Source organism: Lissotriton helveticus, chromosome 7, assembly GCF_964261635.1.
Source record: "Lissotriton helveticus chromosome 7, aLisHel1.1, whole genome shotgun sequence".
Lineage (NCBI taxonomy): Eukaryota > Metazoa > Chordata > Amphibia > Caudata > Salamandridae > Lissotriton > Lissotriton helveticus.
This window is the reverse complement of record NC_136068.1, coordinates 585292997-585310427: the sequence shown is the minus strand read 5'-3', so window position 1 is coordinate 585310427 and position 17431 is coordinate 585292997. Positions and strand designations below refer to the sequence as shown.

The window sequence follows — 17431 nt, the reverse complement described above, 5'->3', positions numbered from 1 at the left end:
GCACATAACGACCCACCGGGAGATAGTCCGCTTGTACACGGACCGACCTTTCTTGGCGCCCACGTAGCCAACAAAGAGTTGGTCATCCACCCGGAACTGCTGTGTCCGATTCAGGTAATATGAGAGCGCACATTTTGGGTACAGACGGTGGAGCCTCTTCCACTTTTGAGGAATGTGGAGGGGGAAAGAAGGTGGGCAAAGAGATGGTCTGCCTGATGTGAAAGGCAGTGACAACCTTTAACAGACAAGAAGGACGAGTCCTTAGAACAACTTTGTATGGATGGACAGAGAGAAAAGGAGGTTTAGAAGAAAGAGCTTGGAGCTCACTCACTCTTCTGGCAGAGGTGATCGCAACCAGGAAAGCAGTCTTTAGAGTGAGAAGAAGAGGACAGTTGTGAAGTGGCTCAAAAGGAGCACACATCAGGTAAGTCAGAACTAGATTCAAGTCCCACTGAGGCATCATGAAAGGGATAGGAGGGAACATGTGCGTGATGCCTTTCAAGAATCTATTAACAGGGGACTTGAAAAGGGAAGGTTGATCTGGAAGCGGTAAAAAGGCTGAAATGGCCAAGAGATAGCACTTGATAGAACCCTGCTGGGCCAAAGAGAAAAGAAAAAGAAGGAGCTCTGAAAGAGGGGCAGAAAGGGGATCCACAGCCTTTGCGGTGCACCATGCCACAAATGTATTCCACCTGCAGGTATATACCGTTTTAGTGAAGGGACGCCTGGCTGCCAAGATAACATCACAGACTTCAGGAGGTAGGTCGAAAGACGTCAACTGCCACCGCTCAATCTCAACACAAGGAGGTGGAGGCTGGCCAGGTTCAGGTGGAGGACCCTCCCCTGCTGCGGAGACAGAAGATCCTCCCAAAGAGGCAGACGAAGTGGGGGGATCGATCGCCATACTGAGTAGCTCGGTATACCATACTCTTCAAGCCCAGTCCGGAGCCACAAGGATAACTTGGGCCCGGTCGTGCTTGATCTTCTTCAGCACTCTGGGCAGAAGTAGTATAGGCGGAAAAGCTTATAGTAGACCGCAACGCCACTCGCGATGAAAAGCATCGCCTAGCAAGTGCTGCCTTGGAAATTCCAAGATGCAGAACTGATGACATTGGGTGTTCTCTTCGGTGGCGAATAGATCTAACCAAGGCTCTCCCCAGTGCTGAAAGAGACCTGGCACTACGTCCGATTGCAGACGCCATTTGTGATCCATCATGCACAGACGGCAGAGTTTGTCCGCCCTGGCGTTCAGAGAACCTGCCAGGTGTTGAACCACCAGGGATATTCCCTAATGTTCCAACCAAGTCCAGAGGTGCAGGGCCTCCTGACATAGGGTCCATGACCCCATCCGCCCTGTTTGTGCAGTACCACATGGCGGTGGTGTGGTCTGTGAACATCTGCACTACTCTCCCCATGAAAGAGGGAAGGAACGCCTTCAGTGTAAGTCGGATCGCCCGGGTCTCCAGAAGGTTGATATGGAGTTGGGCCTCTGCTGGAGACCAGAGGCCCCTGATCTCTGCCTCTCCCATGGGGCCGCCCCATCCCAGGAGGGAAGCCGTCACCACCGTGTGCTCCGGTTGGGGCAGGGAGAGGATCTGCCATTGACAGTATCGCGATTCGTGAGCCACCACTACATTTGTCGTGCAGTGCCCTCTGAGATCTGGACGTGATCGGACAGGTTGCCCTGATGCTGTGCCCACTGGAACTTCAGGTCCCACTGCAGAGCCCACATATGCCACCTGGCATGATCCACTAGCAGGATGCAGGAGGCCATCAGGCCCAGTAGCCGAAGGGTCATCCTTACCAAAACCCGGGATAGAGGCTGAAAGAACGGAAACATAGCCTAAATATCCCGGACTCGCTGTTCGGGAGGATAAACCCGAAACTGCGCCGAGTCCAGAACCACTCTGATGAAGAGGAGCTTCTGCGAGGGAATCGGGTGCGACTTAGGCACGTTGATGGAAAACCCCAGCAAGTGCAGGAGGTCGGCCGTAGTCTGGAGGTGGGAGACAACTGCCTGGGGTGAACCCACCTTCAACAACCAGTTATCGAGATAGGGGAAGACTGAAACCCCTGATCTGCGCAGATGAGCTGCGACCACCGCTATCACCTTCATGAACACCCGAGGGGCGCTGGTAAAGCCAAAGGGGAGCACTGTGAACTGAAAGTGCTCATGTCCTACCGTGAACCACAGGTAACGTTGGTGGGCCGGCAGGACGGGGATGTGAAAATAGGTGTCCTGCAAGTCCAACGCTACTATCCAGTCTTGCGGGTCTAGAGCAGACAAGACCTGAACAAGTGTGAGCATCTTGAACGTCTGCTTCCAGAGGAAGCGATTGACGTTCAATCAATCAATTAATCAATCAGTGGGGGGGGGGGGGATGGCGAATTCTGCCGCCCACTGGTGTTTGATGGGCCTGAAAGTTCAGACTAGGAAGGCTTTGCAGTGGACGCTGCAGGGTGGAGGTGGACTGACCCGCCCGCTGGCCCCCTGAACCACCTAGACGGTTCCCACGTCTGCGGCCATGCTGAAGTTGCTGCTGAGGACTGTGGCCCTGTGAACGCTGTGGGGCACCCCTTCCGTGGCCACAAAAGGAGCGAAAAGCATAAGGCGGAGGAGGCAGAGTTGCCGACAGGCCCAAGGACTTGGCCGAAGCCCCGGAGTACTTAAAGCGCTCCAACGCACTGTCTGCTTTATTGCCAGAGGTGAATGCCATCAAAGGGCATGTCCAGAGTGTTTTGGACATCTCCTGAGAAACCAGTTGTCTTCAACCAGGCGTGGAAATCGATCTGCCCGGTGAGTCGGCGGTGTCCAGCCCACAACGTATGGTGAACTTCGCTGCGTCCCTTCCCGGCCGCAATAGCCTAGGAGAGGACTGCCTGGACCTCCGCCGGGCAGTTAGGCAGCACCTGTGCAACCGTGTCCCACAGAGAGTGGGAATAACGGCCCAAAGAGGCATGCAGTATTCACCGACCGCAGCTCTAAGCTGGCAGATGAAAACAGCTTTTTGCCAAGCTGCTCTAGCTTCTTGGATTCCCTATCCGGAGGTGCGGATGAGAACGCGCTCTGGGAAGTAGAGGCTTGGACAAACAAGATCTCCGGAGTGGGGTGTTGGGAGATAAAGAGGGGGACACCCGGAGCCGGGAGATGGCATCGAGCCACATTCCTGTCCACAGGAGCCCCTGTGTTGGACCTGGACAAGGTGCGCAAAGAATGTCAGACAGTGCTTCATTAAAGGGCAGCAAGGGCTCCGAAGAGGTTGCCGCAGGCTGGAGCACTTCTGTCATAAGGTTAGTCCTGACGGCCACTGTATGGAGTTCGAGGTGGAGGGCTTCTGCTTCCCTACGCAACACCACTGTGTAACTGGCTCCCTCATCCGTAGCCATGGTAGGATGAGACAGAATGCTATGGTCAGAAGAGGTGTCAAGACCACTGGCTTCCCCCAAATCCATTGCCCAGTCTGGGTCATACGCGGTACAAAAGGGGGTGGTGACGGACGGAGCATATGAACCAATCAAACACTCACACCCAGTCAAAAGATTTGGGTTTAATCCATCACCGTTCTTTAGCCCACTCTGCCACCCCAGTTCAGACATGGCTACATGAAAATCAGTCTGACCCTGTGCCTCATGGGAACAGTCCAGCCCGAACTGCCAAGCCATGCCTTCCCTGGACCGGAAACAAGCTTCCGAGGACCGGTTTCTGGCATTACAGCTGTCTTCAGCCCGGCTTGCTTGAATCCAGTGGCAAAGTGAGCAAGGGACTCACGTCGGAGCATACCCTGCCACACTTATGGCGGCCAAAAGCGGCACAAAAGGGGGTGGTGATGGACGGAGCATATGAACCAATCAAACACTCACACCCAGTCAAAAGATCTGGGTTTAATCCATCACCGTTCTTTAGCCCACTCTGCCACCCCAGTTCAGACATGGCTATATGCAAATCAGTCTGACCCTGTGCCTCATGGGAACAGTCCAGCCCGAACTGCCAAGCCATGCTTAAACCCAGATCTTTTGACTGGGTGTGAGTGTTTGATTGATTCAGATGCTCCGTCCATCACCACCCCCTTTTGTACCGCAGTCTGGGTCATAAGCACACTCTTGTACTAGAGGATCCTCAGACCCCTCCCAGTCCTCCCCTTCCACCGAAGTCTGTGGAACAGGCTGAAAATAAGGAGGAGGGACATAGGCCAAAAAGGGCCCCATCTGCGTCGGTATCAGCGCCGGCCGGCACGGATCCGGCACAGTGTCCAGGTCAAGGCTGAACCTGGGGACGACGTTGTCCAGAGGGGCGGGCTACGTCGGTGGTGGTGATGCCAGAGAGGATGGCGCCGGTGGAGGTGTTATTAGGTCGACCGCAGTCGACCTGGGTCCGATCCGGATCCCAGGGGGTCCTGCGGCATTGGGCCGGAGCTGCCGGCGACACCGGGGCAAAGGGCCTCGAAAAACTCAGTCAAAAAGTGACTGGGGGTACTAGCTCTTCCCGGATCTGCGCTTGCTGGCACAGAAAAAGACGCGCAGGGGTACTGCAGACGTCATCTTGGCACAACGACGCACACGGAGCCGTACGACACCTACCAACGCACAGGGGTACTGCTGACGAAAACTTTCCAGATCCAGTGTAACGCTTGAAGGTAATTCTAAGGTAAGGAATCTATCACTACGTGTTTCTTTCAGATAAAGCCAGCAAATAGAAAGTCAGAAAATGTGAGCTATAAACCACAAAGCCAATGGGCAGCAACGGGTGCAATGCATTCCTAGATTAACTTTCTGAATGTCCCCAAGATATCTTAATCTGCGGTGTCTAATAAACGGAGACCTGAAAAGGGGTTAGGACCTAAGAGAATGAGGTTGGAAAATGGAGCCCTCAGTCATGCTATGTTATTTTAATTTGATATTGTGCATGTTTCTCCGCAGCAGGGTATCTCAGCACCGAAAAAGGACACAAAAGGAGCAGAAACAGCAGAGTTAAAATAGAAAGGTTTTCAATAATTTCTTATATTTGGTATATTCAGAATATGGAAAGGAAAACTATTCCAGTAGGTAGGGGCCAAGTAAGAGAAAGATCTGCCTCCACACCTTAAACGTTTAATGCGGGTAATAGTAAGAACGCAGATTTCTGACAGGGAGATATCGTTTAAGCTTTAGGTGTAAGTATCTTGGTACTTTCCTCACTAGAGCTCTGTGGGTAAGACATCAGATCTTGAATATATTTCTCTTTCTGAATGATAGCTAGTGTAATGTTATTAAAAGTGGAAGTGATGCAGATCTGGAACGAAGCTTACAGATAAGCCTTACAGGGGTGTTCTGCACGACATGTAGTTTAGAGAGTAGAGTCTCATTGGCAGAAACCAAAAGAGCATTGCCATACTCCAGCCTGATAACAACAAGAGCTGGTACCAAGTTCTTCCTACCCGCAAGTGCAAGAAAAGGTAGGGCTTTTCTTAAAAGCGCAACATGCATGAGCAGGTCCCAGTTATTGATAGGACCAGCTATTTCATTGTTAGGGCTGGACACAGTTTAATGCCCAGTATTTTTGTGGCCTGACAAGGGTTGGGAGCACTATCTAATTCAGGTGGCCACCAATTGGGAGTCCATATCTGTTGGGCTATTCCAAAGAGCATAATCTCTGTATTTTCAGTATTCAGCCGAAGGTAGTTCTGGGACATCCACTCTACCACCGCTTTCATCCCATTTGACAAACCTTCCTTCACTTTGTCCACATTGTTATCAAAGGAGATGACCAGCTGAGTGTTGTCAAGAAGTCTTGGAACCATTTCAGAGCAGTCCCATATATCCCTATCTCATTCAACCTAAGTAACAGCTTATCATGTGACACAGTGTTAAAGGCTGTAGACAGCTCTAAGAGCACAAGCATAGAGGGGGTGTTGGCATCCAAAGAACATCTTATAGAATCTGTCACAGCAACCAAGGCAGTCTATGTGCTGTGCTCCAACCTAAACCCAGATTGAGAAGGGTCCAAGATATTTTGTTTCTCCAAGTAGCCTGTCAGCTGTTTGTTGATGAGACCTCCAAAATCTTACCTAGAAATGGAAGTAAAGAAATTGGCCAATAATTAAGAGACGACTGCAGAATCTAAATTGGCCTTTTTTTTAATAGACATGATCTGTGCAAATTTCCAGGCCATAGGGAATTTCCCTGCCTCTATTGACGCATTAAACAAGAGATCTGCATGGCAAGACGCACAGAGATCCTAGCTGGTCATGGATCAAAAGGAGATACGGATTTAGTCTTGTTAATGGCACCTTGAGTTTGTTTGAGAATAAGAATATTAAACTTTCTCAGACTGTCAATCTTTCACAGGAGGGGAGTTCAAATTCAGCTTAGTTAAAGGCTGATTAAAAGGCGAGGCTACGTTTTGATAACTTGTCATGATTTTAGACTCTAAGTAATCAGCCAGAGAGTTTCACAGTTGCTGTGAAGGTTGAATCGACAGATAACATGCCTAGGGAGTGATTACATCATTTAGGACTTTAAAAAGCTCTTTGGAAGAATTTCCAGTGTGGCTAATTTGATTAGTACCATACGTTTTTCAAACAGTTTTAAAATTCTGATGGTATTTAGTAGAATCTCTTATATGCCTCTCTGTCGCAGGGATGGTTAGACAAAAGCCACTGTCTCTCTTGCTTTTAATCAAAGACTTTTCCTGCCTCATCTCTGGGGTGTACCAAAGTGCACAAGTTCTAGGTTTATTATTAGAATAAGTTTCAACAGGAGCAATCCTATCAAAGGCAGAATGGAAAGCCTTATGCTAGTCCGCTAAGATGTGATTTAGATCTTGATCCTTTGAGGTTAAAGAGAAGTCAACTTTTTCAGTGAAAATATCAGGACTGATGCGCTGCCATTGACGCGAGACTCCTTTGCTCAGATCTGGATTTCTCAGACCTCTCAGCTTTTGGTATCTGAAAGCTGATTAGCGAGTGGTGCGTCCACGTTGAAGGCGGGGTGGGGGGGCACAGGTCAGTGCATTAGAGGTGGTAAAGATTAAGTCCAAAGTGTGACCCTGCCAAGTGAGAAGGGCCTTCCGTCTTTTGTTGCAGTCCTAATATCTTTAAGTCTAAAAAAAAGGTGCGCTACTTCCACGTCTAAAAGAGCTTCTCCATGATAATTTACATTCCCAAGTAGGAGACATTTTTGTGACAACAACACAAGCCACTAAGTATTTGGTCAGACAATGACAACAATCTTTTTTTGGGCAAGGAGGCCGATGGGAGGGTGCCCTACTCAGTCTTTAGAATTGAATTCCAATGTGAAAATACAAAGTTCTATCCAGTCCACACTTGAGGAGTCTATAATAGAGAACTTGAGTGGGTTTTAAAGACATTAGCAATGTCTTCCTCGACTTTTCCTATTCTATCAACTGTCAACAGACGATAGATCTCGGGGAGAGCCAACGTTATGGCAGGTAATGAGGTAGTTAAATTGAAGGGGTTGTGCAGCGCACACCAATTTACACTACTATTGAAATAATACCTAATTTTCTCATAGTTTTTCTTGGCCGTGCTGGGAGGGAAGGAGGATGCTAACCTCCGTATTCAACAGTAGATTTAGACAATCAGATGACACCGTCACCTGACCCTACCTGCACAGCTAATGGCAGTACTCCGTCTGCCTAAATTAAACCAACAGTTATCTGTGTTTACTCTTATCTCTTTTAATTTTCTCAATGAATTATTTACACGTTCATTATTTTGTGTGTGTATAAGAGTTCATGTTTCACATCATTTTTAAACAAAACAACCATGCTTTTTCATATGTCCTAAACTAGACATAACTATCTAAACACATTAATTTTACAAAGAAACATTATTGATAAAAATTCATCTTTTCCAATCCCAATGCATTTCGGGAGTGTATCCCTTCGTCAGGGGAACTGTCAAAATAAACATACAACAACAAATATTTTATTCCATCATCCATAGCTTGTCATTGTTAATGATCCAATCCCTAATAAGGTAATGAGGTAGGGCTTAATCAGGTTTCTGTTAAAAAAAGCCTATTTCTGGTAGAAGAGAAGCAACAAGATCCCAACTTTCAGGCGAATGCTTAGGTAGGAACCCAACATTACATAACAAACTATTAGACAAATTTATATTTTGGAAGTGCAGAGCCGAGGCATTCACACTAAGGTTACTTGAGGCCAAGACTATTGTGGGCCACAAACATTTATTACCTCCCCCCTCACTTAATATCTTAACAACTGTCAACAGTACAGCTGAATTTGCAGTCTATGCACCTCATGCAAAGAATGTGAGGTTAGACACCCATAAGGCAGAGGAGAAAAATAGTGAGAAACTAGACAATTGCTGCCCAGAAAGAGTAAGGATAGACAGATGCAACATCCTTAATCTCAGCATAGGGAAACAGACTGTCACCCACATAAAAAGAGGCTACAGGATGTCGCATGGTCACACTTGCCTCCTTGGCTCATTGTCTCCAACCCAATGTGTACACTTCGCACTCTCCACTCTACTCTGAATGTGTAGTTAATATACTCCCACTTTTAGTGTGCACAGCTTCTTCACCCACAAACAGGCACTTACATTGCCTATGTCGATGTCCTGTGTCAAGAGAGGACCGGAGAGCAGAGCAGCCATGCTGGAAGAAAAGCTGGAGGAGGGAGCCACAGAGTCCTGTGTAGCAAAGAGTAAATGTGAAATCAAGGACTAATATGTTACATGACATACTATAAAGCTGCAAAAGCCAAGTACTACCCCTCCCCCAACACAGCCATATTCTGGTACCCACAACACTGACAGAGTCTGGGCTATGTACCTTAGACCACTGACCTATTTGTACATACATTAAAAAATTTCCAACATGTACGCATTCATTCTTTGTGACCTCTTATTACCTCCATCTGTTCATCCTCTGTGAAGAATTCTGTGAATCCATCAGGATTGAGGCCTGTTTGGGTGTGGCGCAACTCCACGCCATGTGGGGCCAGAGCAATAGGTGATGCCAGCTCTCCCACCTCACAATCTTCTCCACCGAGCACCTCCTGCCAGAGAAACATAGAAGAGAAATTTAGTATACTGGGATGCTCATGCTGAGCGGAATCGGAGGTCATAAACCCAAAGCTGCAGAGCCTTCTTGAGATAGATATATATATTTTTTTATTTTGTCATTCTTTTAACACAAATTTAACACAAATTTATTCCAACAGATGGACCCTATGCTCCAACACACAATAGACAACTACTCTTAGATCATCTCAAATATACCTCTAAAAGGCTCCACAGTCTTTTTTCCCCAAAATATAAAACATTTGATTCAACAAAACTTTCGTGAAACATTGAAGGAAACAAATACTTTTTCTTAGTTGGGCCCATCTTCCACTGATGATACTGGGGCGAACCAATCGAATTAAAATGTAGATACTTCCAAAATGTACTTTCCTTTTTAGTATGAACCCCTTCACTTTGAGATGATCTGCTTTCAAAAGTTACATACCAGACGAGATTCATTTATACGGGCTTCTAAGGGTGCAAGAATAGCGAGACAGGAGTTAAGGAGAAAATATGATAAAGGGGGCATAGCACTGCCAGATTTTCAAATATATGCATGGACCTTTCAATTAAAGAATTTTAGGTTTGTACTAACTGAAGGGTGGGGTTCCGAAGTGATCAACTGTGGGAGGCTTTGTTAAATAAAGTGAGAAATTGGGGAGGGTGGGGTAAAATGTATGTATACATTTGGAGACCAGAAGTTCTTTAAAAGAATTTGACTGAAAGTGTTACAGGCGGGTCGATTATGGGCTCATATTCGGCGTGTAACAAATCTGTCATATAACAGCAGGTATGCTCCAATACGGGATTCACCAGGTTCCCCGGAATGCCTGAAGGACAGATTAGTGATGAATTTAAAGGAAGCAGACATAATTGAATGGGGTTCAGATTATCCTGGAAGTAAAGCGCTGTTCCTGGACACAGTTTTAGTATTTAACTAATAAAACAGTCTCCAAGTTATACATTTTACAACTGTAGAGTTGGTCTCGAACTCTTGGAGAAGAAAAAACATGATACCAATGACCTAGAAGAACATCTGATCAAGAGTACACAACAAAAGTAGATAGTAGCAACATGGTATGCTCTAATCGTGGATAATTCAGAAAAGGGACAGTGTATCTAACTTTGTGGTGAGAGAGAATGCTGGATATGAATCTCAATCATCTATGGCAAGTATCATTTTGAGTATTATAGAACATGGTTACGCCAGCGTATTTAAGGCACAATAATCTCTTCTCTCTCCACAGAGCTTATTGGACACCAAAAAAGGCTGGCAAAATTGGGGGGCTCTGCTGAGTGTTGCTGTAAGAAATGTTGCTTGAGGCTTGCACAAGATATCCATATGTTTATGTCCTGTTATCCAAGATTTCTGGAACGAGGTGTGTAAATTTGTGAATGATCTCTTGCACACTCGAATTCAGGTAAGCTTAGAACTCATTCTTTTCAGGCTACCACCAGAGATGTAAAAAATTAATCTTTTACCCGATTCTGTCGGGAATAAGGCAGATTTATAAAAATTGGATTCGACCGGTGCCACCTTCAAAGGCAGAATGGTTGGAGTCAGTGCTCTATGTTCATAGGAGGGACATCAACCATATGGTCTCAAAAAAGGTGGCTAAGTTATGAGAAACCTTGACTGTATGGCTGGAGGGGAGAGGCGGAATGTAACTATAGTCTAATCACAAAGAAATAAACTGACACACCAACGGTTGGGTCCAATGATTATAGACATTTGGGGAGAGGACAAGGTAATCAAGAGTCCCCTTTCCACACAACTGTGATCTTAAAGGCTTTCCCGTTGGGTAGATAAGGTCTGAAGATTTCAGCTGGAACAATTTTGGCAAATGAGGACAAACAAAAAAAATGGATTCACAGAGATTGAGCTAAGGAAAATCTGATATGCTTTACATCTTCTGTCAATTTTGTGTAAAGTCCAAATTATAAACCCGCCTAGAAGTACTGGTAACCCATTCCCCTAGCCACCCAAGACCATTCCCATCTCCTCAATTGGCCAAAGAGGTCTGCCACTCAGTTCAAAACTAGCATCAAAGATAAAACATGCTGCTATAGAAAGACCTTTGCTACCCATTGTTTCTCACCATTGGAAGAGTTGTAGCCAAGGGAGGACTATCAACTACTCTGTGCAGTAGAAGGCACGGGGGAGCTCTCCAGGTTGTGGGCTTCAGCCATCTACCCTCCTGCAAAACAAGAAAAAAAAAACATTATGCTGGGACTGGGTTAGCCAAAGCAAGGACCCGAAAAGACCTAAAAATAAGATAGTCAGTCCTCATTAGGAACACCAGGCCTAGTCATGAAAAACTAGACCTTTGATCCAAAGTACAATTTAGATTAGCCACAAGTGGAGCAAAATAACTTCTTAAATTTAGCAAACCACTTGAGTCTTGAAGTAGCAGTAGGGGTTTTCTGAGAAGGCTGTATGTACAGTAAATCAGGTCAGTACATTTAAAGCTGAGAAAAGAAAAGGATTAAAACCAATTTTAAACCAAATAAAAAAACAAATTCATTATAACATCCTTCTTGTAGCGATATTGATACTCTCCACCGCAGAGCCACCAAACTAACCCGGAGCATCCACAACTCCATTCTGGATCTAAGGAACCTCCTGCACCTCCCGGAACTCTTTCTCGAATCTCAGGCTCTCACAGAACTCTACACCCCCCTTACTCCGAGCCCCTCCTTCACCCATTACCGCTATCCCGGAGACACCTGCGCCCCCGCAAGCAGCCTTGCTACCTCTCGGAGAAGGACGTTCTGGCCCTCCTCCTGACCTACAATCCTACCCCTATCACGCCTAGCCCTCTAGACCTCCCGGAGGAGAAGTTTTAGCCATCCTCTCTAGCTACGAATCTGCCCTGACAACCCCATGCCCTTCAGACCCGAGTGATGAACATCCTATCAGCACGGTTGCAACCAACCCAACAGATCAGCTACCCTCCGAAACAGAGGAGTGATCATTAGCAACCTAGCGCTAGTACCCATCTCTGCCCCTACTCACGACATACACTCCGACCCCCATCTATTCAGCCTCCTAATTAACTGCCGCTCAGCAGTCAAGCAAGCCTCGGATGTCGCCGATCTCATCCTGAGCCAAAAATCGGACTTAGCGATCTTGACTGAATCTTCGCTCAACGAATCCACATCGTCCCGCCCAATTACCATATCGTAAAGCTGGACAGGCAATAAAAAAAAAAAAAAAAGAGGCATAGCTTCCATCTACCCCTTAAACCTTCTTGTTACTAAACTTCTGGCTGATCCTACAGACTCCTGCAAATACCTTGCACTCTCCATTTGCAACAACCCCACCCTACTGTGCAGACTACATATCTTTTACTGTATGACCTTCCTCTGCTAAAACTCAAAAGAACCCATATCGAAGACAGAAATTCCTGGTTCAACAAATCCCTCAACAAGGAGAGGAGATCCCTTTGGCAGACAGAACGTAACTGGAAACAGCACCCGTCAGCAGCCCATCTAAAACTTATCCACCAGGCCAGAAATGCCTACAATAGGATAATCCTCAACTTGAAAAAATAATTCTTCAGAACAGAACTAGAGAACGCAAATAATAGACCTCGCAAGCTATTCGATTTGGGCAAACACTAATTCAACAAACTTCCAAAAACCTCAAAGGAAACCCCTAAATCACTTATATCTTGAGAGGAATTTTCCTCCTTCTGCGACAAAATCTCTGCCTTATGAAACTAACTTAAATCCGCAACTTTCTCCCAAACTCCGTCGGCTCTACCTCCTCCCTCTGCGCTGCCCTCCCAGTCATCACCCAAAAACCAAGCGCAATGGTCCAACTTTAAAGTCTATGATGAACACTGTCTCGAAAATCCTATCCTCCTTAAACCTGAACAATCACTTCAATGATCCTCTCCCCTCTAACTGCCTAGCCGCCACATCTCAGGCTATCATCCCTTTCTGTACTGCAATAATCAACACTTCCCTTCTACAGGGATCGATACCCGACCCTCTTAAAGCCGGCCAAGTCACCCCATCTTAAAAAAACCTACACTGGATCCTACCTCCCCTGACAACTATAGACCTATATCAAACATCCCACTCCTAGCCAAAGTTCTGGAGAAATGTGTGCAACAGCAGCTGAGCCTACACATCACCAACTTCCACTTACTAGACTACTTCCAATCCGGGTTATGACCTGGTCACAGCACTAAAACCACCCTCCTCCACACCGTGGATGATGCCTTCCATGCCCTGGACCAAGGCAATACCTCTCTCTTTATCCTCCTAGACCTATCCTCGGCTTTGGATACAGTTAACCACGAAACACTCCTTGAACGCCTCAAACTCAGGATAGGTTTGGATGGCACCATTCTTGAATGGTTTAGGTCCTTCCTCCAGAATTTCTCACAGAGAGTCCTAATCAACAGCAACCTATCCGCTCCCTCTCTGATCACGGTGGGAGTCCCCCAAGGCACAACCCTGTCCCCTACTCTCTTCAATCTTTACCTTGAACCGCTCACAGAGGTGCTATGAACTGCCAATATCTTCTACCACATGTATGCAGACGACACAGATCTACATTAAAATCTCTTCTCCTAAGGACATTCTCTCCCTGAATGAAGCCTTGAAGCTGACTGTTCACTGGCTCACCTCTAACAAGCTCAAATTTAACGCAAAAAAAAACCTGGGTTTCTTCTTCTCTCCCCACCCAAAACCAATCCAGACATCCAGGAATGAATAAAGGCTATCACAGCGCTAAACTGCCCTCCTACCACTGTGGACTCAGCTAAATCCCTGGGAAGAGGTGTGGCGCAGCAGCCAGGGCGACCAACGCCGGACGCTGGGGATCACGGTTCGATCCACGGCACCGGCGGCAGAGGTCTGCCCAGCACCATGGGACTCTGGGCAATAGCTTGCTTAATCTTCCCAACGGCCCCCAGCGCCGGGAAACCTACAGGTAGCTGTGCGCTTTACAAATACAGGTTTATTATGATTATTATTATTATCAATCAATCAATCAATCAAAATAATTTGTAGAGCGCACTACCTACCCGTAGGGTCTCAAGGCGCTGGGGGGGGGGTGGGGGGGGGGGGGGTGCCGCTACTGCTCGAACAGCCAGGTCTTGAGCTTCTTCCTGAAGGAGAGGTGGTCTTGGGTCAGGAGCAGGTCGGCCGGGAGGGAGTTCCAGGTCTTGACGGCCAGGTAGGAGAAGGACCTTCCTCCTGTGGTGACTCTACGGATGCGTGGGACGGCGGCGAGGGCGAGGCTGGCAGATCGGAGGTGGCGTTTGGGAGCGTAGAAGTTGATGCGGTTGTTGAGGTAGCTCGGGCCTTGATCGTGGAGAGCTTTGTGTGCGTGGGTAAGGAGACGGAAGGTGATTCTCTTGTTGACCGGGAGCCAGTGCAGGTCTCTTAGGTGTCCGGAGATGTGGCTGTGTCGTGGGATGTTGAGGATGAGTCTGGCTGAGGCGTTCTGGATGCGCTGGAGTCTCTTCTGGGTCTTGGCAGTGGTTCCGGCGTAGAGTGCGTTGCCGTAGTCCAGTCGGCTGGTGACGAGGGCCTGGGTGACGGTCTTCCTGGTCTCCGTGGGGATCCACCAGAAGATCTTCCGAAGCATGCGCAGGATGTTGAAGCATGACGAGGAGACGGCGTTGACTTGCCTGGTCATGGAGAGGGAGGAGTCTAGGATGAAGCCCAGGTTGCGTGCGTGGTCTGTCGGTTTGGGTGCGGTGCCCAGGGCGGGGGGCCACCAGGAGTCGTCCCAGGCGGAGGGCGAGGAGCCCAGGATGAGGACCTCCGTCTTGTCTGAGTTCAGTTTCAGGCGGCTCGTCGTCATCCACTCGGCTACCTCTTTCATCCCTTCGTGCAGGTGGGCTCTGGCGGCGGCGGGGTCGTTGGTCAGGGAGAGGATCAGCTGGGTGTCGTCGGCGTAGGAGATTATGTTGAGGTTGTGTTGGCGTGCGATGGCCGCGAGGGGGCTCATGTAGACGTTGAAGAGAGTAGGGCTCAGCGAAGATCCTTGGGGGACGCCGCAGATGACTTCGGTGGCCTCTGACTTGTACGGTGGTAGGCGGACTCTCTGTGTTCTTCCGTCGAGGAAGGAGACGATCCATTCCAGTGCCTTCTCCTGGATTCCGACGTTGCTGAGGCGCTGCACTAGGGTGCGGTGGCAGACCATGTCGAAAGCCGCGGAGAGGTCTAGGAGGATGAGGGCCGCTGTTTCTCCGTTGTCCATCAGGGCGCGGATGTCGTCGGTGGCGGCGATGAGGGCGGTCTCGGTGCAGTGGTTGGCACGGAAGCCGGACTGCGATGGGTCGAGGGATCCATTCGTCTCGAGGAAGGCGGCCAGCTGTTTGTTGACGGTCTTCTCGATGACTTTGGCTGGAAACGGGAGTAGAGAGATGGGGCGGTAATTCTTGAGTTCGGTGGGGTCCGCTGTTGGTTTCTTGAGTAGAGCGCGGAGTTCGGCGTGCTTCCAGCTCTCGGGGAAGGTGGCGGTGTCGAATGAGGTGTTGATAATGTCCCGCAGGTGGGGTGCGATGACGGCGTCGGCTTTGTTGAAGACGTGGTGAGGGCAGGGGTCGGTCGGAGATCCGGAGTGGACGGAGTTCATCATGCGGACGGTGTCTTCTGTGTTGACCGGGGTCCAGGCGCGGAGGGTGGTGGTGGGTTGCGTTGCTGCGGTCGTGGCGTGCGTCGGTTGAGTGCTGAAGCTGTTGTGTATGTCCGCGATCTTGTTGTGGAAGTAGGAGGCGAGGGAGTTGCAGAGGTCTTGCGATGGGGTGATGTCGTTGTTTCCGGCGTTGGGGTTGGAGAGCTCTTTCACGATGTTGAAGAGTTCCTTGCAGTTGTGTGTGTTGTTGTCCAGTCGGTTCTTGAAAGCCGTTTTCTTGGCGGTGCGGATCAGTTGGTGGTGTTTCCGGGTGGCGAGCTTGAGGGTGGTCCTGTTGTCCGGCGTGGGTTCCTTTCTCCAGGCTTTCTCGAGGGCTCGGCAGTTCTTCTTGGAGCTCTTGAGTTCGTCGGTGAACCATGGGGCTCTCTTACTGCCGGGTCTGCTGGGCGGGATCCTCAGAGGGGCGAGATCGTCTGCGCATTTGCTGATCCACTTCGAGAGGTTGTCGGCGGCTTGGCTGGGGTTCGCTGAGCTGGCCGGAGGGTGCTGGCTCAGGGAAGCTGCGATCTGGTCGGCTGTGATCTTGTTCCAGCTTCTCCGGGCAACCTGTTGCTGGTGGTGGTGGATCGTCGTTCTTCTGAAGGTGAAGTGGATGCATCTGTGGTCCGTCCAGTGGAGTTCTGTGGCGTGGCTGAAGGCGATGTCTTTGCTGGATGAGAAGATGGCGTCGAGTGTGTGTCCGGCGAGGTGGGTGGGGGTGGATACCAGCTGCTTGAGTCCAAGGTTGGCGAGGTTGTCGAGCAGGGTGCTGGTGTTGCAGTCGTTGTTGTTCTCCAAGTGGAAGTTGAAGTCTCCCAGGAGGATGTAGTCAGCGGAGGGGAGGGCGTGCGGGCTGACGAAGTCGGCGATGTCCTCGCTGAACTGAGTGCGTGGTCCCGGAGGTCGGTAGATCAGGGTGCCTCTGAGGGTGGTCTTCGGGTCGGTGTGGATCTGGAAATGCAGGTGTTCGGCGGAGGGTGGGGTGTTGTCGGTGCTGGTCGTGATGCGGATGGTGTTCCTGTGGATGATGGCGATGCCTCCTCCCACCTGGTTGGCGTTGCGGTCCCTCCGGGTGATCTTGTAGCCTTCTGGGATGGCGATGGCGATGTCGGGCGCTGAGGAGGCGTTCATCCAGGTCTCCGTGATGAAGGCAACGTCAGGGGCTGTGGCGTCTAGGAGGTTCCAGAGTTCGATGGCGTGTCTGTGGACGGAGCGGGTGTTGAGCAGGATGCACTTGAGGTGGTTGTTGCTGGTGTTCGGTTTGGCAGGTGCTGGTGTCGGGCAGGTCCGGATGCAGGTGAACTTGCAGGTGTTGCAGCTGAAGGGTCCGTGGACGCGTCGTGGGGTGGCTCGGTAGCATTCCGGGACTCGGCCGGTGTTGAGTGCGATGAGGGAGGCGGCGGTGTACGTCAGGCGGGTCGGTCGGGGTCTTCGAGGGCCAGGGGTCCTGGCACTGGGCACGGTCCAGGCGCGGACGGGCGTAGACGGGCTTACCTTTGGCGCGCCTTCGGCGCACAATCGGCGCGTCCGCTGCGCGTGACCGCTGTGCGTTCGCACGGTCGCCATATATGGCGAAGTGCGCGGGTGGGCGGAGCAGCTGGGAGGCGGGAGCGTACTCAAAGAAAAAGGGGCGTGGCTAGCGGTGATGGCGGGAAGCGGGGAGGGGGTGCGAAGGTCGGCAAGGCAACAGGGCAAACAGGAAGGAAACACGCAAATACAGATTCTAAGTACAGGCACTAAGGAAGGACAAAACAAAGGCAAA

The 17431-nt window shown here is 49.5% G+C and overlaps 1 protein-coding gene across 2 annotated transcripts in view; it reads right to left on the bottom strand.

Moving 5' to 3' along the window:
- Positions 1 to 17431, bottom strand: part of CDC25C (cell division cycle 25C) — a 291408-nt gene that overhangs the window by 114818 nt on the left and 159159 nt on the right. For both annotated transcript variants that reach the window (XM_078652713.1, XM_078652714.1), the window contains 3 exons: positions 11129 to 11227; positions 8876 to 9022; positions 8565 to 8654 (listed from right to left, as the gene is read on the bottom strand). In XM_078652713.1, the coding sequence (XP_078508839.1) occupies positions 8565 to 8654; positions 8876 to 9022; positions 11129 to 11227 (336 nt within the window). The remainder of the gene's footprint in view (positions 1 to 8564; positions 8655 to 8875; positions 9023 to 11128; positions 11228 to 17431) is intronic.